Genomic DNA, 25,445 nt, shown 5'->3' with positions numbered 1-25,445 from the left:
TTCAATGCAACATCTTCGTCTCCATTACCGCAAGACGCCGTTCATTGGTCTTTTATATTCGGCCAACACTCGAAACTATAGAGAGCGGCAGACGGACGACATTGGCGTAAATTTTAGGTTTGAAACGTTTACTGATACGTCGATCACAAAGAACACCAGATGTGGAACGCCGCTTCATCCAGGTTGCGTTAATGCGTGAAGCAATTTCATTACGCTGTTCTCCATTGGCTGATAGCATTGAACCGTGATATTTAATTCGCTCAGTTCTGGGATTACTGGGGCTGAGAGCACTGAGCAATTGAAATATCTCGAGTCACTACTGTCAGCCAATGGAGAACTGCATTACGCTCCTCACATAGGAAAACACAAAACCTTTTATACCTGAAGCGTCAAGCTTCGGGTTTCCCGACTTGTTTTGTTTTATCGCTATTTTTCTGCTTAATTATTTTAACTAATGAAATAATAATAACAAATGTATCGTATTTCTCTCCAATAGGTTATCTAAAAATCTAAATTAATAATAATAATAAAATAATTGCTGAAACAGATAAAAAAACATACAGCGTTTAGTTTGCACTCTTCAAGCATCTGTTGGTAGTTACTGCCCCAGAAGATACAGTGAATGAATTATTTTCAGAATATTTTCATTTCGGTTTCCAAAATCTATACTTGCAATCCATTTGTTTCACTTAATTCTTCTGTAGAGAAGCCATAAACTCCTCATTTTCATTCCCAATCCGTGAAAGAAAAAAATTGATTGAAATCATTCTGGAATATTTATTTTTTCCGAAATTATTTCATTTCCCCTCATTACGAATAGTAATGGTCGTGATCAATGAGAAATCGAAATTTTTCTCACAAGAAGAACGTTTTGCCATAATTCACACGCGAGTCCGGGGCAGAGCTACAGAAACCTTCAGTTGCGGTTGCATAACCCGAAGAGCTATTTCTACGAGCCTTTCGCTCCTCAACCCTCAACCCGGACCGGAGTAAGAATAAAAGTGCACTTAAGGTAATTTATATCCGAGAATGCGTAGCAAGAACAAGCAGAAAACACGTTTAATTAAAAACATTAGCGAGATTCGAGGAGGAAAAAACATGGGTCCAATGGAATCTTTCTCGCCGCCCCCCGCGGTTCAAATCATAACAAACCACACTCCTCACCTGTTGAGCAAAAATAACCAGGAAACGAGTGTCCAGCCAGAAGGAGAAGAAGACGGAAAAGTGTTCTCGTCTGACGCTGGGCAGGCCAGTGTCCGTCTTGTGCGGTGCGAATCGCCACAGTTGCGTTCCCACAGAACTGATCCAGTACAAATTTATTTACTCGAACTTGCGCCACCATATTGATTCCGTCAACTCGCAGATTGCTAGGCTGGATTGGCCTGGGTTCCACCACTCAGACGCTTGTATTTTATCTTTAACACGCCCCCTCGCCTATCCCAAGATATAAATCAAACAAAAAAACACTTTTGAGCCCCAGGTGAAGGGTTCCACGCATGAGACAAGTGGACATCGTGGGCGGTGCTGCCTACTCTCTATCCATAGGTGAGTAGAACTGTTTCAATCACTAGAGCAGTTGCGCAAACCGGATTCTCACCCACAAGAACCTCCCACCATAAGAAACTCGTTTACGGGGCGGAGCTCAACATACCATGCTCACGTATCAGTAGGCGGTGCTCCGTTGTGAACACAGAGATAGTCGTGAGAAAGACGGGTTTTGAGCTGGTTTTGAATGGGATGGAGTACTCAGGGCGTGTTTCATGTGCTCTCTTGGAGTTAGAGAGAGGTGAGTAGATAATATTTTGTTAGTGTATCTCTCTCAAGCTAATCCGGACCGGATTTGTACGCGAGCAAACAACCAATGGCACGCACTCGCACACCAACTCAATGTAGAATGGCCGTGCACAATGCGGAGTGTGCCGTCGTTCGATAGGCGTTCGTCTCATGCTCGGCCGTTCGTGCTCGGATTTTGTGTGTTTTGGTTTCGTGGTTGCCCAACCTGGTCTGGTCGGCATGGCGCGATCAGGGTCGGGTTTCGGGCCTGCGCTGGTCGTGGCTTCGCAGTCGATTTCCTGTCGGAGGGACAGTATTAAGCCACCAGCAGGCAGTCGAGTAGCACACACACGGATACACGGCATGGGGTTGTAGGAAACCCTGCTGACGCAAAGGTCAAATCTGGATAGGGAATTAGGAACCTGAACCTCTCAATAGTCTCTCAGCACCGTTCAGTCCTGCTGCGAGTGTCCGTAGAGTTCGTATTGTAGAGTCCGCGGCGCCACCTCGTGTTCGCAGGCTGTCTTATCGCGCGGTTTCGCGTTATCTAAAAATTCTTTAGGAGAAAAAAACGTTAGAATATTGAAATCCTAATTAAATTTGAAAAACAAAAAAGGGTAAAATGTTCGTGGAGAAAATATAGGTGTCGTGCGTGGGAAAAGGAAGTAAAAAAAAAAACAAAGAGCAGTGAAAAGTGAAAAAGGAACCTTACAAGGAAGAAACAAAATTTACTCTTGGTTAAAGTGGAATTTTTGTTTTAACAGAATTTGAATTGAAATTCAAAGAAAAATGTGAAATTGCCCGTTTCGAGTGAAAATTGAATCCCAGTGAACAGTGTGTGATATCAGAACCAGTGGCTACACTGGTTGATGTCACTATCGTGCATCTCCTTGGAAAGGTTCCGGAGGAGCAGTGCATATTTGAGACAAGCAAACTTTCTCGTTAGAGGAAAAAATCTTATTTCGGGCTTCCAAAATATACAAAACTGACAAAATGATGATGAATGCATTTATGGATCCAACGGCGTCTCACCACCACTTAGCCTCTTATGGGCTTCGAATGTCGCCTACCACTCAAGCATCTTCACAACAGCAGCCCTCCCAGCAGCCCCAGGACTCGTCTGCCTCGGCTGTTGCCCAACAACAAATGGATTCAGCTGGGCTAATGGCCGGCTCCATGTCGTCCTTGACCAACTCCAGTGACATGTCCGCGTCGTCTTATCAGAATGCAACGGCTGGAGCATATGGTCATATGGGTCACCTGAACAGCCAACTTGGCTCATATTCACCCCGCGATTTCCTGCTACGTCGCGATCAGGACTACATGACAGCGGGAGCTGCTTCAGCCGCCGGTGTTGGACAAACAGCTCCCGGAACGGATTCAATGCTCTTCCCGTCCATTCATCACACGCATGCAATGCATGACACCTCCACCACTTTTGGCAATCATCCATTTCACCATCATCATCATCAGCATCAAATGCGGATGGGAATCGCCGCGGCTGATTACACCCACCCCTATCATCCGCACGCTCATCATCAAGCGAACTTTCCGTCGGTCCATCATCATCATCATCCAATGACCATGAACCATGGCGCCTCAGGTGCATTCTTTCGTTATATGCGACATCAGCCTCCGAATACGATGAATATTAAGCAGGAGATGCAGTGTCTGTGGATTGACCCGGATCATATTCATCCCGCGCCACAGAGTCGGAAGACTTGCGGAAAGATATTTCACTCCATGCATGAAATTGTGACACATTTGACAGTAGATCATGTTGGAGGTCCTGAATGCACAACGCATGCATGCTATTGGATGGGATGCACCCGGAATGGTAGACCGTTCAAGGCAAAGTACAAATTGGTCAATCATATAAGAGTGCATACGGGGGAGAAACCGTTCGCGTGTCCGTTCAGTGGATGCGGGAAAGTGTTTGCAAGGAGTGAGAATTTGAAGATTCACAAAAGAACGCATACAGGTGAGTGCCAGATGATTTTTCTTGAATGAGATAATTTTTGGGGGAAGGTTATAAATTTGATTAAGGAAGAAATTTCGAAGAAATCAATTGATTAAGGCATTGCGGTAAATGTTTATAAAACGTTACTGCTCTTGTCACTTAACAGGAGACACCCCTATTTATTGGCAGATTGTCTCATAGTTTTTGGTATGATGCGCCTTCGAGAAAGAGATAAATGTGCTAGTAACGCAAGGATTCTTTGTCAACGGCGATGCTATTCAACCAAAAATTTTTATTTAGGAACTTTGGAAATTAGGACTAATTCCGGAATTAATATTTTTGTAAAATGATCCGCAAGGACTTTGCAATAACTACTTGTGAAGTTCCAAAGTTCTTTCATATATCGACAGTTTGCTTCGTTGGCAAACTTGAGGTTTAGGTTTGGGAAAATGAAGTGCCTGCCCAACTGTTTTTTTCTTCCATTTGGCTAGATATAGACTACGCCCGTTTGTTCATTTGTCGTATTTCAATGACTTCCAATGACCCATACACAGGTTTTTTTGCAAGGGGTTAAACCCATTTTATTTGATTCTCAACCCTTTAACGTTTTTCATGCCTGTAAGCCCGCTTGTTTGCAAAGGTTTAGAAGCTGCTATGCCACCACTATTACCAGAATAAGTTTGAATTATTACTCGTTTATTGGCAAGTAGGTCTAACCTAAAGAATAAGTACAATATTGGCCTGACTATAAACCCTGCACTGTCTTTGTTGTGAAAGTTCCCCTTTGAATATAATGACGCGATATCTCAATTGAGCGTGTAGCTTCGAATCTTAGTAGTCATGAATCCTCATTGTGCTTATCTCGCTGCTTGTAAGATTATCACTTCAAAAGCATTTGGTGTGATAATAATAAAACCTAAATACAATCTTATTGAAAATAAAATTGAAGGATACGCCCGATATTCCACGAAGGAATGAATAACTTAGCTTGGCCCTGATATTAGCCACGCTTTGACAACTGGCCCACCTTATTGCCTTACGACTCAGCAGATGAAGTTTTGGCGAAGTGCTAGTTGAGGTGTGAGCTAATCTGTTTACCAATGATCAGGTGCTGAAAAAAAAATTAAAGAAGAATTTTTCGATATTGGCTAATTTTTGATTTATTATACAAATATAGTATTTCGCGAGCCAGCTATTCCCTGCTCCTGCTCTATAGGACGCATTTCTCTTCCCGAAATTCATCAAGGCCGGTCTATCGAAAAGGTGAGGGGGAAGATGGGCGAGTCCTTCCAGACCGGGTTTTTTTTCGCGGGGCTCAAAATGTGGACTTTGACAAAATTAAGTAGATTTTGCAATTTCAAAGGGGCTGCCTCATTTTTATCCCGTGATTTTCACCTTATGACCCTGATTCAGGAAAAATAGCTCCAGGACCTAGAGGAAATTAGAAAATAAGACTTTTTTTGTGCATTTACTGAATTCGTCGAAAGTCGAATCAGTAAAAATTTTTGTGGATTCGGGTCACGATTGCTTTGAGCATATCAGTTTCGTCTTATTCGGGAAAACCATTCAATTTAGTTGTAGTCAACTAATACACTATTGGTATATGGTTTGCCCATAAGCCCTTCTTTTCTCGAAGATATCTTTAAGCTGTGCTCGAGCTAGTTAATTTCTTTTAGTCTCCTTCAATCGAATCAATTTGCCCATGTTATCAGCGGTTAAGATGGGTTTGATTAGCTTGCATCAATTAGATTTTCTACTAATGAATCTGGTTTCTACGTGTTGCTTGTGGCTGAATATCCATCCTATAGTGGCTTAGACTAAATTGGTCCTATGAGATATCAATTGACTTTCAAAACGGGCAGTTGGTTGGTGAAGCGAGAACTGTGATCATGTTTTGGATAGAAAATTTTCATGAGATTTTAAAAGACAGTTTAAATTTGGTTTATAGCTTAGATTACTTATTGAGACTGCTAAGCTCAGATTTGTCTAGATGGTGGATCTAAGTTGTCATGTACGAAAGTGGTAGCGGTTTCTAAATATAAGGCCTAGTTTATATTTTCGCTGATAATCCTCGACAGCATCTCTATTGTATGCTACCAAATTGAGGATTTCTAAGTTAACTACCTCCGCAAATTCATCTGTCATTCTTCTCAAACACTGCAGTGTTTTTTTTTCCTTAAAAGAATAGAATCTTCTTACTAAAAAAATCAAATTAAAAACCAACGTTTAGGTTTTATTTGTTTGGAAATTTCATGGCATTTTGTATTTCAAAATGATTCCGTTCGATACGTTCTAGAAACACCACCTTGCTAGTCCAATTTGGTACCACTTTTTCCAGCTTGGCGGGCTCGCAAACTGCAGCTAGTATATCAACTTGGCCCAATTAGTTGAGCTATCTTGAAAAAATTACCCGAAGGGCTCAAATCACATGAGCTAGACGGCCAACCGTCAGGTTCAGTTTTCAGCGATTCGCTCAGTAGATTATCTCTATAAATTGAAATTTTGAGTCGCAGTTTGCCTTCCAGATTATTGTCATTGACGTTGAGAGCCAAAAGTTGAAAATCATTGCCTTGGTGTTGGCCATTCACGGTTACGTGGATGCCTTCAGTTTGAAAAAAAAAACATGGGCCGGCATACAAACTGCTTCAAGCAACGATTTGTTCAGGATATAATCATGCCTCATCAGGATTTTACTTACCTAAAATACCCATTAAATCAGGATTTGATTTAACAGTAAACATTCGCTTGAACTACTGAATAAAATATCAAGGACATGTGGTCAGAATGACATTTGCTTAGACAGATATCTCAATGGGAAGTGCATATCTCTAAAAACACACAGGATAATTTAAGTATATATTGCAACTTGCAAAATTATTCTCACAACCAAGGTTTGGTGTTTGATTGAAACCAATGGCTGAGTAGTTTAAACAAAACGTCATCATTTTCTCGCAAAACGTTGGGGGATTCGATAGGTTGGCCTTGGCTGACGCAATGAAGAATCTTCTTAGTTACAATATTGACGGCTAGTATTTGAAATGATTGGGCCATTGGCTACTTGATATTAGTTTTTGTATTACACAGCTCAGCTACTTCCTGTTTAAGGTTCTTTAGGTTCCCAATAGTTTCCTTACAGTTGCCGTTCAAAGTATTCACCAGTCGTTCTTCTCAGGCTCTAATAAAAGGATATCATTTGCCTTTCGAGATTCCTTTGAAAATTTTTACAAATTTCAATTGTAAGGCAATAGCTTACTTCCAAAACTAAAATTCATCGTACTTTCGGCCTTCCTTACGTCCTATAGTTCTGACTGTTGACCGATTACAAAAGGCAATGAACGGCACCACGCAGTAATACAGACGAAGATGTTACGCTGAATCAGTCGTATAACATGCACCGTGGAAAAATTGCGAGAGAGGTGTCTTCGATGGTATCGTACGTAATTCGTATTAGCGAAAACTTAGTTGCCAAGATTGGTCATCAAAGTCGATGGGAAACCACCAAAAGGCGGATCGAAACAACAGTGGCTGGCTGGTGATTTGGAAGCCTTTGCGGTTGCGTCCAGATCAGACCTTTAAGAAAGCAAAATGGCGCAGTCGACAAAAGCTGAAGAATACGAAGAGGTTTACTGCCGGAACTAATTAATAAATTTATTAATTTAAGCTAGGTTACTTAGGTAGCTCAAGTGCTGAAGAAAAGAGTAAGCAGCTCTCGAAATACGTATATACAAACTATAAAAATATATTGTAGTGGGAGAAGCTACGTAGTTTTATTTTTATTTAGAAGAACTAAAAACATCGGAACGATAACTATTTTTTATTAATTTATTATTTTATTACTTAAAAAACAGAATAATACCATTGCTCGCTGGCACTCACTAATACCATCTGTTGGGTCGAGCTTTTCTGATTTCATTCACCGCAAGGGTCGAATATAAGTTTAAGTTTGCATTTTATATTTAGGTAATTCTATAATTATTATCACCACGGGTGGGCGAGATCCTTTCAGGTTTCCGAATTCCCTCAAGCCTGCGGACCGAATATATACATTTCAATTCATTCAATTTGGTTATCTTTAGGTAATGAACAAGGTAATCCATACGAAGGTCAATTTACAAAAATATTTTATAATGTGTGATTATCCACTAAGATTCATGATAAATTTGAATAGCTTCTACTGGATTTGGGTTTTGTCTAAATAGATATAACTCTTAACTTGAGCCTAGCGTCACTGTCAGCGCTAGATATTTGCTCTCTTGTTAATAAAAAATATACTATGGCTGCTCTGGACGAGACTCCGTATACTCAGTGTCCTTCATCAACTAGATGGACATTCAGGACCGTCTCGATCCTGAAATGAAACCAATCTGAAGTTTCTCTAGATCGTTGCATTGGAGACTTTACTAGGCAAATTCTAGTCCTACTTTGGGGCGTTGGAATAATCCGGCGACAAAAGTTTTGAACTCGGAATTGATAGACCGACGCAAGGGACATATATGTAGACTCACATTAATTCCAATAAGCCTAAATTTTTACTCTAAAATTTAAATTCCGTATGGGAAAAACATTACCTGACAATATTTGTTCGATCGTCAAAGAGGCATGGGCCCATTATCCATTTGGCGTAAGATTGCAGCAAGCCTAAACAAGGTCCTTGTATTTTCCTAGAAGAACTACTATTTTTCAACAGAGGTAATTTTTATTGTATGTTTCCCAAGTAAATTCACTAGAGTGAAAAAAGTGTTTGCTACTTTGAGGGCCAAATAGTTCATAATGACAATTATTTTCTCAAATTTTGGGAGAGAGCAAAAGTTTCCGCTTGCCCACGAAGGCATTTCTTGACGAACAAAGTCAACCCAGACATAAGACATTTTTTCAAGTGAATTACACTGTGTCATCAGTAGCGACAGCAGACGTAAGATTTTGAAAAATCCCAGGAAAATACGTTCAGGAGCCAAGCTTATAGTAGCCTCAGAAGCGTGCACAGAAAGTTGTCGCTTTGGAGGAGTTCCTCGTGACCTTGGTTTGTTTTCAACCTCTCTGTCGAAATCTCCATTACCCTCAACCGTTTTCTTAATTAGTCATATTTCCTTAATTTCCTCAATTAATGAACCGATTTAATCCTTTCTTGTATAAAGGCGTAATTAACGACCAAAATTGGGCATGAATGTTAAATTTTTGGAAATCTGATAGCGCCTTTTCCAATAAAAAAAGGCAAAAATCGTGTACACTATTTCCAAAAGCTTTCCAAATTACCAAAATTAAAAATGCCTGGCCAAATTTAGGTGCATGTAAAAAATTTTCAATTTTTATTTTAAGTACTTAATAAGGAAATACTTAAAATTCTAAGTTCCTTTTTATAACAGTTTAACACTAGAATAGCCACTTAAGATACAGAACTCAAGCTATTAAAATAACGATATGTCAAGGATGGCTCTTCCAAATAAGTAGATAATACCAGATTGCGATTAGAAGGATACATTGGAGATAAGTGTGATTAAAGAGCTGCAGTAGAAAGTTTCACGAGTTGCTTTTCGTCGCAAATTGAATAATCAAAAATCAAAACGGAGAAATCTATTGGGTACCAAAAAAACGCAGTTCCCATTAAATACTTCCTTTCTTCCTTCTGCATAACTGACTTTCCAAACCTGGCATTGGTTGCCATTTGTAATGAAAACAAAGTCAAAAGAAGATCTTGACATTTCTATGTTCTTTATCCATTCGATGAAAATTCAACTGACCATATTGATTACAGTACACAGTACTATATGGGGAGCATATGGTTGATTCACCTGGTTTATTGGTGAAGACCTCCCTCTTTCAAACGGGCAGTGAAGGCACTTTTTGTTTTTACTGGAACCTTTTATTGCAACTACATCTGATCAGTGTTTGCAAGCAACCTATCTGAAGTCACCCTTGTCGCGTCGCCTCACAGGAGGTTATCTGGTATCATTGAAATCGTGATGCCCGTCTGACAGCCGGTTATTTGCGGCTAGCCTCATCTGGGAACTTCTTGGTGATTGTGTTTATACCCATATGGTGGACAGAGCTTGCTGTGAGGTGAATGAGTAGAGTTAGACTTTACAATCCGGAGGATATACCCCTTATCTACAGTAGATAGGTCTCACATCCATTGGTAAGAATGTTGGGCCTGTACTTAGTGGTACTGAAGTCGAAGCTCTGATTGTAATGCTAAAATCAAACCTCGTGGCAAGGGTATTGGGATTGTGCCTACATAGCAGGTATTCATTCTTAACCCCAGGGACTGTCACGAAATTCCAACAAAAGCCTATAGAGCCTAACTATACTTTAGCAACACCTAATAGCTTAATATTTCTTTAAATACTCACTTCATTTGAGTTTTATTTATTTATTTGCAAAGTAAAGCCATGCATATGACATTTAATTGGAATATTCTGAAAGAACTGAAACTGGTTGCCTGTATCCGACCAGGATGGCAAACATGTATGTTTTGCGCGCTACGCCCACATATCGGTTTCTGGTAGCTATATAGCTAAATGAAGAGTAAAAGAAAATGTAATCCAAAGTTCGAAAGAAATTATTTCTACACTATCCAAAAAATGTGGCCACCAGTCATATTGGAAAGTATTTCTACCCCCAAGTCGAAAATGCCAACTATATAAAGATTTTGCGGAGATTAACTCGTAATTTATGACATTTGGGAAATTTGGGCTTGGGGTATTCGCGAAAATGGGGTATCTTTTGACCGTTATTTCAAAGAATAGAAGTGTATCATTGTCCTTGACTTCCATGTGGCATTTGTGAAGAAATGGTCCGGAAACTTTTCTCAATCTTCTCCGCCATTTTGTCAAATAAGGAATATGTCAAAATCCTTTTTTTTTTGTTTTTACTTAGGTCTAGTTCTTTACCAACACCATTATCAAAATTTCAGCTAATACAAGGGAAATTAATGAGCTCATTGCCACCTTCCATCTAGTTATGTAGTTTTATTAAATGGGTGTATTGGGAACATATTGTTTCCACAATTTCGCATTCATCGTCATCAACGGTGCAACAACCGGTATCCGGTCTAGGCCTGCCTTAATAAGGAACTCCAGGCATCCAAACACTCCAAGCCCAATTCGATATCACTAAAAGCTGTCTGGCATCCTGACCTATACCATCGCTCCACCTCAGACAGGGTCTGCCTCATCTTCTTTTTTTACTATAAATATTGCCCTAGCTAGATACGAGAAATTATCAACGTTCTCAAAGTTGTTGTCTCCTATCTTTATTCTTCCCGTTTGACCAGTGCGGTTTGATGTTGTTGGTTGGTTGGTTTTCGGTGCTGGCGTTGCTACCATATATTTTGTCTTGCCTTCATTGATGTGCAGTCCAAGATCTCGCATCAATCGCCGCCTGCTCGATCTTGATGAAGGCAGTTTGTACGTCTCGGGTCGTTCTACCCATGATGTTGATATTATCAGCATACACCAGTAGTTGGGTGGATTTAAAGAGGATCATACCCCTCACATTTACCTCTGCATCACAGATCCCTTTCAACAGGGTCAGGTTAAAATGGACGCATGATAGGACATCCCCCTTGTCGTAGACCGTTGTTGATGTCGAATGGTATTGAGAGTGATCCTGCTGCTTTTATCTGGCCTCGCACATTGCTCAGGGTCAGCCTAGTCAGTCTTATCAATTTCGTAGGGATACTCTCATCCTCATTCTCTCATGGCCGTGTACAGTTTTACCCTGGCTATGCTATCATAGGCGGCTTTAAAATCGATGTGTGGAGGCTGCAACTAGTGCCCACATTCCCACAGTTTTTCCATCGCTTGCCGCACAGAGAAAATCTGATTTGTTGCTGTCGTCTTCAGTTGGTAAGACCTCCAACTCGCCGATGTTCTGGTTGTTCAGTAGTTCATCAAAGTATTCAACCCATCGCTCCAATATGCCCATTCTGTCGGAAATCAGATTTCCCTCTTTGTTTCGGCAGGATGAGCATCGAGGTGTATAAGGCTTCATCCTGCTGACTTGTTGGTGAAACTTGCACGCCTGGTGTGGTTGCTCTGTGTACTTTTCGAGTTCACAGACGTGTTGTTTCTCCGAGGCTTCCTTTATATATATATGTGGTAGTTCAATAAAAACATTTTACCGACAGATGTAACTCCTTTTGTTGAGTTTCATTTGTAGATGGACTGACAAAAATACTCCATGCTTAATGGTTACAGAAAAAACTTTGCAACATCGAAATTTGGCAGGAAGCTCTCAAGTTCCGACTTTGTTTTTCAACTTTTCAACATAATCGTTGGAGTTTTTTTAGAGTATCGCTGAAGCTCCATTAAGAAATTCCTGGAGACATCGTAGAGCACAGATTCGGTGGAACTAACTCTCTCAGTATCATTTCTTTTTAGAGAAAGTGAGTCTGGATATAGGTTTCGGGATGCTTTCTGATATGCTTCATTTCTCTTTATTGGAGACCACTAAAGTGTTACATTTAACACATTTCATAATGTTGATATTGGGGTTTTGCTTTACAGACTTGGTTTGTTTTTGCGGCAAATAAAGGAAAGGTGGGGATCCCTTTCTGACACCTTAGGAGATATAGCTATGGAATTCACTGGCTTGGCTTAGATGTCAAAGTTTTGATTCAATATATTAAATACCTCGAATAGATACGGAGGAACGGTGTTTTTGAATAGATTGTCATGGGCATTACCCGTGGGAATGATCGAAGTGCACGAACCCAAGAAAATATTGAAAGGGCCTCGCAAGTGATCGAACAAGCTCTCGGCAATGTGTCACGATTTGACTTTTTGGATATCCAACGAATCACTCCATAGAATCTTAACTTATATCTTTTGTTTCAAGTAAGAGAATATGGAACGCTGGGAGAAGCGAAACTACTTTTCACCACATTGGAAGCTCCTTGGCAATAGGCAATGATCATGGCACTATTTTCCAAGAGTGATAGGGCAACATAATCATGGTATTTTGGGGCATGAAATCGCTAATGGATGCAGGAGAGAAAGCTTTTACATTCCACCCTGGGATTTTATCTTCTTGTATCTGCCTTATCATTGCTACAAGCACAAATAAGAGTGATTGATGCCGTAGGAAGGATAACATCATCCACTTAACTCGAAATGTCCGAAATAGTCCATTTTCTTTTGAAGAAGAGTTTCCTATTTGGTCTTCATAATGGCTCGAAATGGTCAGTGGTTTAAGCCCTCGCAGATGCATCCTTTAAAGGATTAAAGTAAAAAGAAAATATGCTTTGAGGGGTATATACATAGTGTGGGGCGTTTACAACTGTCTATGAACATAATATAAGATGTTGGTAAATGTGGAATCTTCGCCTACTTCCTGCATGTTTTCATTCACAAACAGTTGAATGCACTTTCCTCAATTTGCCTTGTTTTCATTGAACTTGAAAACCTCTTGCAAAAAAAGTTCTTCTTTTTGTTGTGATAATTTGCTCTCCCATAATTTATTGCCGATTTTTTTAGATATTTTACATATTTAATTTTACTCTAGCGGAGCGCATTAGTCATGATGCTCATTCACGAGATCATATCAAATTAAAAGACTCTACACATCTCAACAAAGACCAAAAATTAGATATTCCACGGAATGAATGCTCACACATTTAAAACTTTTTTTGTATCTGAAGACTAAACTTGAATTCAATACACTGAAACTACAGTAAAATTAGTAGATACATTGAAAAAGGCAATTTCATGTTTTCCATAATCGCATTACATATTCCACGCAACGTTTAGTTTCCATCAGTCGGAATGCCAGGCTGAGTGGAAAAAGTCTCGGCAGAAATATGGAATGAATTCGTGTATTTCTAATTATTTATTCCCTCAACGATTAATTTTTATGTACAAACTCTTTAAGATTTATGATCGCTACAGAATTTATTTAGTGCAGTTGAATAAAATTTGCAAAATTCTGTAGAGGGCCGAATTCCAGTGGAAGACGGGGTGTAGCATGATAGGTGGAAGTATGACATGGAATTGGACATATGAGGTACAGGATACCTGGTCGTTTGGACACGAACCCGTTTGAAATAACCATTCTCGTGCCATAAATTCAAAACTATAATAGAAGAAATGCTATAATAACGAACCACGGACGCAGGGAAGTAGGTGCCAATGTAATTAGGTGCTCATCACTTAGACAGTAATAAAATTAGCTGGAGAAGTTCACATAAATGGGATTAACGTGCATATTACAAAGTTTTCCAGCAATTTGCGAAATTACAATGTTTACTACCGAGAAGTGGAGTGGCAATACCTACGTGGATGGGTGGTTACCTTTGGTTGCATGCTGGCTCGGGTTGTTGAAATGCAAGCGGCAACCGAAACCATAATTTTCCCATTCTCTAGATCCAATGATTATCATTCAAGATTTGCTTGATTTTATATCAAATTTTATTTATTTGATATAGACTCTATGGCACGGTACTAGCAAAGTTAGCACGATGCATATATAGAAGAAGTGTATGCGCGAGCAGCTAGTAACAGGTTGGAATTGGAAAGTGGTGAGTTCTGTCTAATTGGGATAATTTGAATAATTTTATATCTATATATACATATTTACCTTAGAGGCGGCTTTCCGTTAGATTCCACTTTTGTTTTTTCCGAAAACCAGACACGTTTATTGTACTTCAAGATTAGTTAACAAAGAACTTCTAGTCTACCCCAACGAATCGACTAAAATTTTTTCACGGTTGATATCTTAATAAATGGGTGAAAAATCCAAGATTGATAAATTATTATCCACTGTCAGTGAAGAACTCTAAATATATGTACACTTTCCTAAACTATTCGTTCTCACGGGAGAACTGTTGCTTGACAAAAGGTGAGGGTGACCAATTGCATAGTAGAGTTCAATCCTCACTAGCTGCTACGTTAGCTTCATGACAGAAGCCTTGGTAAAGTTCGAATATTTGTCATTCATTTTACTCAGCCAACACAATTGAGAAAGATCACGTGTTTAGTCCTGTCGATACGGAACATTGAACACAGCGTTGAAACACAGGGACACGACAGAATCGTGAGAAAAGCATTATTATTGACATCGAATATTGTTAAAAACAAAACTTAGTGGAATACCGAACGAAAATGTAGAATCACTTTATTATGAATGGCGCCCAATGTGGGGAGAGTGGGAGTTAATAAACTCAAATTCAGTTCTGGTGTCCTCAGGTCCTTTGAGAATCTTTTCTTCAAAAAAATCCATCCAACAAAAAATATCTAGTTAGCAAAGGATATTATTTTGTTGACAATCCGCAGTCTGATGTTATTGCGCACTGAGTATGTTACCATCGTGACATTTGCCGAGGCGTCATACCATTGACATTAAGATACTGTGAACGAGCAGGGCAAGACTAAATTTGAATTTTTAAAAATCGAGTTAAATCCACCAAAAAAGTGAAAGTCCTATTTCCATCTTTTTTTCTGAAAACTCTGAAAAAACTTCTATATTATGGGGTGACACCAAATGTCACTCAAGTCACCTATACTAAGCCCTGCCTAAATCATTCCACGCTGCCATTGAAATTCCGTTGGCTCTTCGAAAGTTTTCCACCCGAAACCCTGCCTAAATCATTCCGCGTTTCCACTGAACTTCCGTTGGCTCTTTAAAAGGTTTCCACTCGAAAAACTGTTGGTCTCTTCAAAGTTAAACTAGTTTAATCAGGAACAAATTGTTTTCTGAGCACTCCATTTTTCCTGTTTTCCCAATATTCATTCTTCTGCTGGTTTTGCTGGTTTAATTACAGCACACAACACTTGACTTCTCCAGGTAACTACAGACAAGGATCTGAATTCAGTAGATCCTTCTTATCCTATACTTTTCTAGGTCCCCAGCGATTCAACTGTAAAATCTTTTGGTATGTGGCAGCTTGACCCAATCGTTTGGAGCGCCAGATGAGGTCGGGTTTCAAGCACATGGTGGTACTGTCTAGAGGAATTCGACTGGTATCTATTAGCACAGAATATTTATTTCAATTTGCTCTTCAGCAACAAAACCTTCCTCTTTATCTTAGAATATTTTATTGGGCTTAATGTAAGTTTAGATAAATGTCAACGTTTCGTCGAGTTACATGGGCAACATCAATAAAAATCAAAGAATAGAAATTCAGGCTTAGTATATACATAGTACAGCCATAAATTTTGTCAGTCAAACAAATCTTTATTTCTCTCAAAGTAATATACCAAATCAATCGCAAAGTACACCATTAGAAAAGGGGAACAAAGAGCTTTCAAACGAAAAAAAATGTTCAAAATGACAGCCGCTAGCAGTTATACAGGCCCGAAGTCTATGAGGCCATGCATTGATCGCTTCACGCACGGTATGAAGCGACATTTCTCGAGCTGCACGCACGATGCTGGCCTTCAAACTCAATCTCCTCTAACTTAGCCCAAAGGCTGTAGTCCAGAGGTTTCAAACCTGGGCTGCCTGAGGCCCATTCATCCGCGGTTATGAAGTCAGGAACATGCGTCGCTAACCACTGCTGAATTATCTTGGTTTTGTGGGCGAGGCCGAGTCCTGCTGGAAGTACTACGGCTTTCCTCCACTCGGCAAATACTACATCCTCTAAAATCTTTTCGTACACGTTCCCATTGGTTTTGACGCTGGCCTCACAGAAATGAATATCAGTTACTCCGTGATATGAGACACCCCACCATGCCTTGACAGAAGTCGGATGGTGACGACGTTAGACTCGCGGAACATTTTTTTTTGGGCTTCATACCAATTGTGAGCATATACTCGATTATATCGTCGGTTGAATTTTTCCTCGATGGTAAACAATTTTTAATCTGAAAATAGAATTTTTCGATATTTTTTACCGGGGAATCACCGAGTTGGCCGTATTTCCTTCAGTTTTGACGTTAACATATGGCAACTTCGAGTTGAAAAGCCCATTTCCGCCGACATTCGTTTCTGCTTGCGGAGAGGATTGCGATGAACACGCTCACACACAGCATGCACGACATTCTGGCGACTTGCAGAGCGCGGGCGCTTCTCCCGCGGCCTGTCAACCTCATCAGCTGTTTCGCGGTATCGAGCAAATGTCCAAAAAACGAATCGTTCATTTACCGGCAGCTTTTTTGACAAACTATGAATCCTTTTTCGTAGTTACCGAACTTCATCATGTTACTGACGTTCGGAACCTGAAAGTCTGACGGAAGTGGGGTATGATTTGGTACTTTCCGTGCACAGTGTTACCAGTTTCAGCAGCTTAACATTTCTGGCTATACGCATCGACTGACAGAACTTATGGCTATACTATGTATACAGGTTGGAGCTAATTAAGTTGGTAGAACCTAGATGATTGAACAATGAAATTTGGTCTAATACCCTCCATTTTTGTTGTTTATTTCACGGTGCAGCTGGTTATAAAAATATGTAGGGCCTTCAGGGTTATTTTTTAAAACTGATGCTTCTTGGCATATATATTGATCTTATCAACACATGGTTTATGAATCGTCTTTATGCAGTGATGAGCCATCCACGCGTTATGCCCGTTCCTGTTGTTTAGATCCAATTTATGCACAGCCCGGTTGCTCCCACCGGTTGGTTTTACCAACTTGATCAGCGGAACTACGTTTTCCAAAATCCGCGGAAAAGTTTTAACAATATTTATGAACGACAAAATAAACAGTAAATTTGGCTGCGGTTTTATCCACTACTGTACGGAAAATACACACTCCAGGTGCTGTATACTCAGTCCGCTGGAATTACAAAATCGTGCCAGACAGGTATCCTCCACAGTCTTTTTATGTTGTAGGAACCGAAAAACCGAATAGAAAAAAGGAGTGGCAAACTTTACTTTACAGGGCAGGATGGGGTTTGAAGTGGTTAGCTTTTGTTTGATAAGAAAATATGGCAAGAATTTTTCAATTACTCGAACTAGTATTCAAAGAAGACTTATTCTAAAACGAGGTTCTAAGTCAGAAAAATCTATTTCCTTGTGCCTTCCCCAGAAGTTTTTAATAGTTCCATCGAAGAAAACAATGCACCATTAGTGGACGGAAATATTTGCTTCATAGTAACTGGAAGATCCAACATTTAATTGAGATTACATTATGCTTTCAGTGAATTCAGATCCCTTTAATAAGTAAAACATATATATGGTCGCTGTCAAATCCCTACGTAGTACATAGCACATTCACCCCACCTATATACTGTCACTGCCGGTTCTTGGCAAGCTCTACCCACGACTTTCAAGGAAGGTCGGCGCCTTATTATTCTGGAACATCTCACACATCGGCTATTCTGGGATAGTGGACTTCATTGCACGGGATATACAGCAATGTAGTTGTCTGAGATTTATATTTACTATTCTTATACGCGAGACTACCCCAATGACACGTCAAGAGATAAGGAAAGCTTGGAACTTGTGAGTGACAGAGACGGTCTTCTTCCATTTGCAAAGAACAAGCTTAACTAGATATTAATGTTGAGTTGCATTTCCACATTTTGAACAAAGAGTGGGGGCATATTCGACGCTATTATTATAATATGTCGAGCGAAATCAAATTTGAGGCCGCTAAATAAAGCAACCTAGATTGACAAATTGACATTTAATGTTCCTCCTATGAATAGAATGAGTGCGATGATCCATCAAGCTGAGAACCTTGCTTCTATTGGTGTTTATCTTCAGTCAAACTCTGCTTGTCTGCTTTTCCAAATCCAGAACTGTTTGATCAAGGCTATCTGCATAGTCATGATGTTTATAAGGGAGGATCCAAAGCGGAAACTGAGCTTTTTGGAGATATTCTTTAATGTGTTCTATGATGTTTTTAGCTAATATCTTTGCGATAGCCGGAAGCAACCAAATGCTCCTCTTGTTGCTGTACTCATACGGGAGCTCTTTTTCGGAATCTTAACGATCATTTCCATCTTCAACTCTCGGTAAAGTTCTTCGATTCCCAGGATTATGAATTTCGAATGACCGGAAGTGGAAATTCTGCAACGATTACAAGAGTTGCGGGGAATAGTTTCGGAAGGAGATCGTCAAGGTTGACTATTTTACTCCGATCGAGGGCGTTGATGGCGAAAATAATTTCATTTTCCCTGGAAACGACCCGTACGTTACGTTGGTTTAACATACCACCCACAAGAGTTGGAACTACCCTGGATGTTATCGATTCTCAATCGTGATGAAGGGTTCCTTTCACTTCTACAACTACTGATCATCTAGGATGGGAAGTCTGTGGTTAAACTCTTCATGATATGGTACACGGTAGCGAAGTCAGCTTGTATAACGAACAGTAAGATGTGGTTCCATTTGCAGTTCTCGATAACGACAAAAGAGCTCCAGTACGCCGTTGTTTAATACTGCTCTTAGCTCGTTATCTTCGTCGATCCTTTTCATATTTAGGCAGGTTTTGTAACGTGCTTTAGGGTCGTGAACGAGAACTTGCCCTTCAGTATTGTTCAACAGGTTTGTTGTCATTTGTGCTGTTTCTATAACAAGAAAATTCCCACTTCTGGTCAGACATGACGGTTCTGAAGGTATGACGTGAGTGTCTGTCTTGTAAACATAGTCCTAAGGCCCTCTTCGAGCACGGATTGATTTGGAGTTCGTAATCAGAGACACGCCATGAAAAGCGCAGCGATACTGGTTCATACTGAGTGCAGGCTCCGCATTCAAACCATTGGATGCGAGGCCTATCTAACATCTCTACCGCAACTAAAGGCGACGGCGCCCGATTTGTACAGCGCGACTGCACACTTGAGTCTACAAGAGTTGGATAATTGGAATTGCATGGTGAGGATTTTGTCAGAAACAAGTTTCAGGGAAACAAGACCCGAGCTTACAATACCATTCGACGAAATTTCGACACGGGATTTACATTTTCCGCCACAAGGTTTACCAAAGCGTAAAAACACAGTGCACAAGAGAGAGAGGAGTACGCTCCAGAGTTCCACAATCTCATTTCGATTCCTTCCAGAATGTCCTCCTTATATCGCTGGATTTCGCACTTTAGCTGGAGGCTGCGGCCTTTGGTATCGCTGTTGAGTACTGAGTATACCTTTCGAAAACCAATCCGTTTTCGATAGTTGATGGACGCAGCGGTAAAGTCAGCACCTATCCGAGGCACTGCCAACGTGTTGGTAGCAAGAAAGTTTGGAAGTTTGCAGTTGACTTTTATCGGTTTTTGTCGCCTTTTACGAGAAACAGAAAATACTTTGAATGTGTCTTTAAACCCCAGCTCAAAAGGCTAAATTCGGAATCATGGACCACCAAAAATTACAGGTTTCGCTTCTATTATGGAAGCAGGTTTGAGTTGATCGTTAAATAAGGTTCGTTGATAAGTTTCTTATTGCTTTGAACTGGTCCTGAGGAATATGAGGAAGGATTTCTTGGAGGTGCGGCTTCCCTATTTTTAAACCTCGCCTAGAGCATACATTCAATACAAGCAAACATGTCCAACACAACATTTTGGTAATCGTATATGCAACGTTATTATCAAAGTGTCAAGTGTCGCAGCAACCATTTCAAATATCTTGTTCGGGAAAAACAATATTCTAGGCTTAACGCTATGGGCGATCATAATTCTCCTTTTAACTTTAACAAGCAACAAGAGTAAGAATAGAGTAGTTCTCTAGGATCACGACAGCGGTTTTCTTTTGGGTTGACTCTTAGTTGTATTTAGTCAGTTCTATTTAATGGGGCCTCTGGAACTGGTACGTTTCGTTGGTGTTTTTTTACGTCTCACCGAAGATGCTATTCCCAAGGATGCTTAATAATTTATTAGAGCTAGCTGATTTTTTAGAAAAAAATAACTTTATTTAGAAAGGTTGATAGTCCGTGGGGTTAGGCTTACAAGGTTCCCAAGTTCTATCTTCATTTGAGCGAAATTGAAGGTTATTTACAGGAGAAGGTTAGTTCAATTTTACAGAGTCCTAACATCGAAATTCATCATTGAGTGTTATACTATCTTCTGAAGGGTATATCAATCCTATGTTTATAATTCTCTCAGGTTACTTAAATAGCGATGCAGGTCTAGCAATCCAATGCATGCCAGCTCAAACACAGGATATTTAGGCTACTTTAAATCTTAAGTCAAGGTAGAATGTTCTCAGTCTAAGCATAATCAAGGATTTCAGGTTAATGCTGAAATCTCTTAAATTATGGTTTTTTTTAACTCTTTCTCGAACTTGCTCGTCTCTTGCCGAAACTCTCCTTTGGTATTTGACCTCCGCTATGCAGTATGGAGACCTATTCCAATTATCATTACTGTGGGCTTCAAGACGATATGATAGGTGACGCAACTATCAGCGCCCCACACTTTTTCACTTTCGCTACGCACTTGCGGTAAATTCTCTTACTGAGAACCGTAAAGAAGGACGAACTAAACTGTACTCATCAGCAGATGACACCTACTGAAGAAGGGGCCTACGACAGCAGCCATCAGCTGGAAAATCGCAGACATTCAAACTGAAGTCTTGTTTGTCGAATCTGTTTGAAGACGCTCATTTTCGTATCTATCATAATGCCGAGGTATTTCACCGCTGGCATTGACAAGACTTTGATTTCACCCACCGGAATACCCCTGATGTGGCTCTTATTGTGCGCTGTTTTTCTCTGGTATGATAGCGCAAGTCGCGGTCGTTTACTAGTAAATAGTGAAAGCATGCATTATTTGATTCCACACAAAGGTAACATCTACAGAAATCAGGTCAGTCCCAAATGACAGAAGATTTTACAAAATTCAAATCCCCAACAATTAAGGCTTCTTAGCACTTCAACAACAAACAAATTTAGCTGATTCTGAGGTATATCTATTTGTGAAGATATCCAGGCAAATGCAATTCATTCTTCTGTTTAAGATACGGGAATTAACTTGTGACCTGGAAGTGCCTTTAATTGCTTCTAGTGAGATATCTCATGCAGTTTCTCGGAATCACATAAACTCATATAATGTTGGACCTGTTTGACAATTTCTCATTTAACCTGATCGCTACGCTAATTGACAGTATCGAATGCACAGAAGCTTAGAAAATTAACTTTAATCTTCCTACCTCTTTTCCTGTACAGCATTTCGTCTAAAATCTTCAGTACCTGACGGACTATGCAACTCGAATTATCCTGAAAATCGATTTTTCAACGTATCCTTCCCATAAAGGCCTTCCAAGTGCAATTAGGGTAACACTTATCAAGGATACCTACATTTTTCGTTAGTATCTATAGATATACAAGTACAAGTACGTAGCTGGTAGACCTGCCCTCAATATCCACATTATTTGGATAAAAATAAAGATAAATTCTGAAGAAAGAACTAAGCCCGGTCAGTATACCATCAAAAAGTCAACAACAGACGACGGAACTCCAAGGCGTAGCTTGAATTTCATTAAGAGAAAATCTGTCCAAATAAATAGGACACCATTGCATTGAGGGAAAATACGAAGGGAATGGGAGCGCGTTAGACAGGAAAATCATTTAATGGCACGTGTCCCTCAATCCACATCAAACATAATCAATGCCATTTTTAGAGGCTCATTGACTCTCGTCGTCTTCACGTTCTTGAATGAAAACCACTTGACGAGGATCTCAAGGCGAAGTCAAAGACTCTTCCCATAGCAGTGTCGCTCATTTCTCAGAGTCAATTTTATTTTGAATAAAAACCCCTGATTAGGATGAAAATCGAGGGTGTATCGAGATGGAGATGGGGTAGCAAATCAAAGAAAAATGCCAGCTGGTTAATGGTGAATGAAAGCAGTAGAGAAGGAGTATTCCCGGTTCACAGGATCATCTCACAAGGTTCAATCAATTTTTTTGAAACTGTTTCAATTAAAAGGTTCTCAATTAAATGCTGGGAATGATGGTTTGTGTGGAATAATTCATCTATTTTAGGTAATGACAGGCTAAATAAAATGTTTGGAACAGACAGCACGAAAATATCATAGAAGGAAGTGAGGCTTACACGTGTCAGAAACAGTTGCGATTGTGACGGTTTTCTGGTTATGAAAGGATTGCATCATGTAAGGATGGATAGAATACAGGATGAGAAAACTTGTGCAATATCATCTAGCAATTAGGTAACTTTGAATAGCCTCCCAGTTTGAACCTCCACACGAAACTACCGCAAACTCAATCTTGTATTGAAAGATCGTAAACTTCTCCAAGATTTTCTAAAAATCAGCTGATTTCAAACCGGAACCCATTCAAATAAATCCCTAAATAGTGCTTTAAGTTGAAATTTAGTCCACCAAAATGACATCCTTGTAAGGACCGCTAGGCACCATATATTTTAACTCTGTGTTGACCAGGACGCGCCCTACAGTTGTGACAAAAACAACAACAATGGCAACAATACGTTTTGAATGGGTCTTAAATTGGGCACCACCAACAAAACAAAATCACAGGAAGGATAAGGATTCTCGCTAACTGTCCTCTGTCCTTGTCATTGCCATAGCGTGTATGTTAACGACAACAACAGCGCATTGTAGAATTCTCCGGTTGATAGTTGGGAAAAAGGACCCGAGAAAATGGTTTGTCTGCTCGTCCTTGTCTATGTAGGGCAAAAAGAAAAACTATACATACAAATCCTAAGGATGAACAATGAGCCTTGTTATCCTCTTGAACGGAACGAATCGTTTCAACGACCTTTTTTCACTGAGCCTAAGTCCGTTTGCTCTTCGCAGTACGGTTCGGCTCAAAAACAAGATATCCTCATTTATGGCACCATCATATATCTCCGCTACTCTCTCCTTTTTTTGCATTCGATGCGGATGGTAAAATTCAATTGTCGAGTTTCGGTTGGTGTTGATGATAGCACATGAAACATATACATTGAAACTTTCAAGGAAAATACATCCAACTACAACGCATATAATGACAAATAAGAGGCGAAATTGCAGAATTCAAGGATATGGGTGGAAATGTGTCATATCCAAAAGGAAATAGGCAAAAAAAGGTTTTCGAATAGTTCTGGATGAAAGATGGAATGTTGGAATTTGGCTAAAGAATAGGCTTCAGACGAGACAGTTTTTTTGTGTATGAAGTTACTTTCAAGGTGTCTGCAAGGCTTGCTTTGCGCACCATGGTCTTAGTCAGGGATTTCGAAGAAAAATTAGCAATCAATCACTCATATCTGACTAGCACCTGATTAGTATTCCTTTAATAGGCTAATGGACATGAGAAGGAAAATGAATTTGCAAGTATCTTCTGAAATATCGCTTAGTCATTTGAGGCAGATACGTATCTAGAAAATTGTCTAAATTTGTTCGGAAATTAAAAAAAAAAGGTTCTTCGAAGAAATTGAAGTAAAAGACTCATTACGTTCATTACTTCAAGGCTAAATTAGATTTAGAAAGTTAGTGAAATGTAATACAAATTTTGAAAAATAAAAAGATTATATCGAGGCATATTAGAGTTTAGGGGAAAAAAAAAAATTTTACAACGCAAATAAGGATTGTCCTCTACCCAATATAGTAGGTAGCAATTTTCAGTTACATTCAGTTTATAGATTTTTTCACAAACAGCATCCTCTCTTTTATTCGTAAAATCAATATTGGTGATACAATTTTTAGGGTTCTGTGTAAAACAAAACCTGATTAAAAACGGTTTATTGTCTATCTGGCTGTCTCTCCGTCACACGCAATTTTTCGGAAACGGTTACAACGATTGACACCAAATTTGGTGAAAAGGCGAGAGTTGTGATTGGTCACGGTGAGTTACATCATTCTACATCGAATTTAAGAAGGGGTCCCTATACATGCAAAAGGGGAGTGTCAATTTTTTTTCACCAACTATAGTCACGTGGGGTATCAAATGGAAAATCACGGTTAGTACTTTCCGAAGTCGGTTTTAATTTTGATATTTGCTGCAAAGGCGAGCAGTGCGGGGGTCGAAAGTGATCATCTCTTTAATGGACCCATTCTCACAAAGTACCCAACTGTAAAACCTGAAAAAATCTATTACTATAATACTTAGTAATTGGCTGCAAAACCCTCCTTAAGTTCGTCTCAGCACCATGAAATTTTGCAGTAATGTAGGCTTTGGTATAGCATGATTCTACCAAGTTTGGTGGGAATTGCACTATTTCTAGCAAAGTGATAATAGGTCAAATCTGTCGTTTCTTTGCAAATTCAAGACTATGAATGTCAATATCACTCGAAAGTGGATACCCTCAGATAATATATGCATATATTAGGTGCTACGTACTAATGGGGCAAATGCACACACACACAATGTCTTTATATAAGAAATACACAAAACCTTTCATACCTGAAGCGTCCAGTTTCCTGTTTCTCGACTTGTTTAAAATTAATCTATCTCTCTGCATGTTGTTTATCAACGTACTTCCACTGCCAGAGCAACGTCTTCTTTGATGGCGAGCTGCCCCAAAAACTCAGAAATACTCTGCGTGATGAATAACCGATTGTGATTCACTGCGTCATGAAACGTACGTAAAGTCTTTTAGTTGTACTATTTGGTAATAGCAATGCCGGGCAAGGCGCACGAATGCTGAACTACGCCATTAGAGTAAAAAACATATCTTTGTATTGTTTTGGACCCAAGGATGTTCCTTGGTTCCGTTTTGATGGTTACAACTTGGTTTCTGGCTCGTGTTCATAAGCCCAAGGATCATTACCAGTGGCGTTTGTATTAAGAGAGTTAGAATCATGGTTTGTAATGTGGATTCAGATACAAAGAAGCAAACTTTCAGAAACATCTGTTTGCTTTAGGTCATTTTGAAAACCAAATCTTCAGTTGAAG

General features: G+C 39.7%; 1 protein-coding gene across 1 annotated transcript in view; it reads left to right on the top strand.

The window, feature by feature from the left end:
• The first annotated feature begins 2,105 nt into the window (after positions 1 to 2,105).
• LOC119660327 (pair-rule protein odd-paired) overlaps positions 2,106 to 25,445 on the top strand; it is a 128,841-nt gene continuing 105,501 nt past the window's right edge. Inside the window, exon 1 of the mRNA XM_038068805.1 lies at positions 2,106 to 3,754. Within this exon, the coding sequence (XP_037924733.1) occupies positions 2,767 to 3,754 (988 nt within the window). The 5' untranslated portion in view covers positions 2,106 to 2,766. The remainder of the gene's footprint in view (positions 3,755 to 25,445) is intronic.

This window comes from Hermetia illucens, chromosome 6 (genome assembly GCF_905115235.1).
Source record: "Hermetia illucens chromosome 6, iHerIll2.2.curated.20191125, whole genome shotgun sequence".
Taxonomy (NCBI): Eukaryota; Metazoa; Arthropoda; class Insecta; order Diptera; family Stratiomyidae; genus Hermetia; species Hermetia illucens.
The sequence above is the reverse complement of the archived record's forward strand: the minus strand, read 5'-3'. Positions and strand labels throughout refer to the sequence as shown.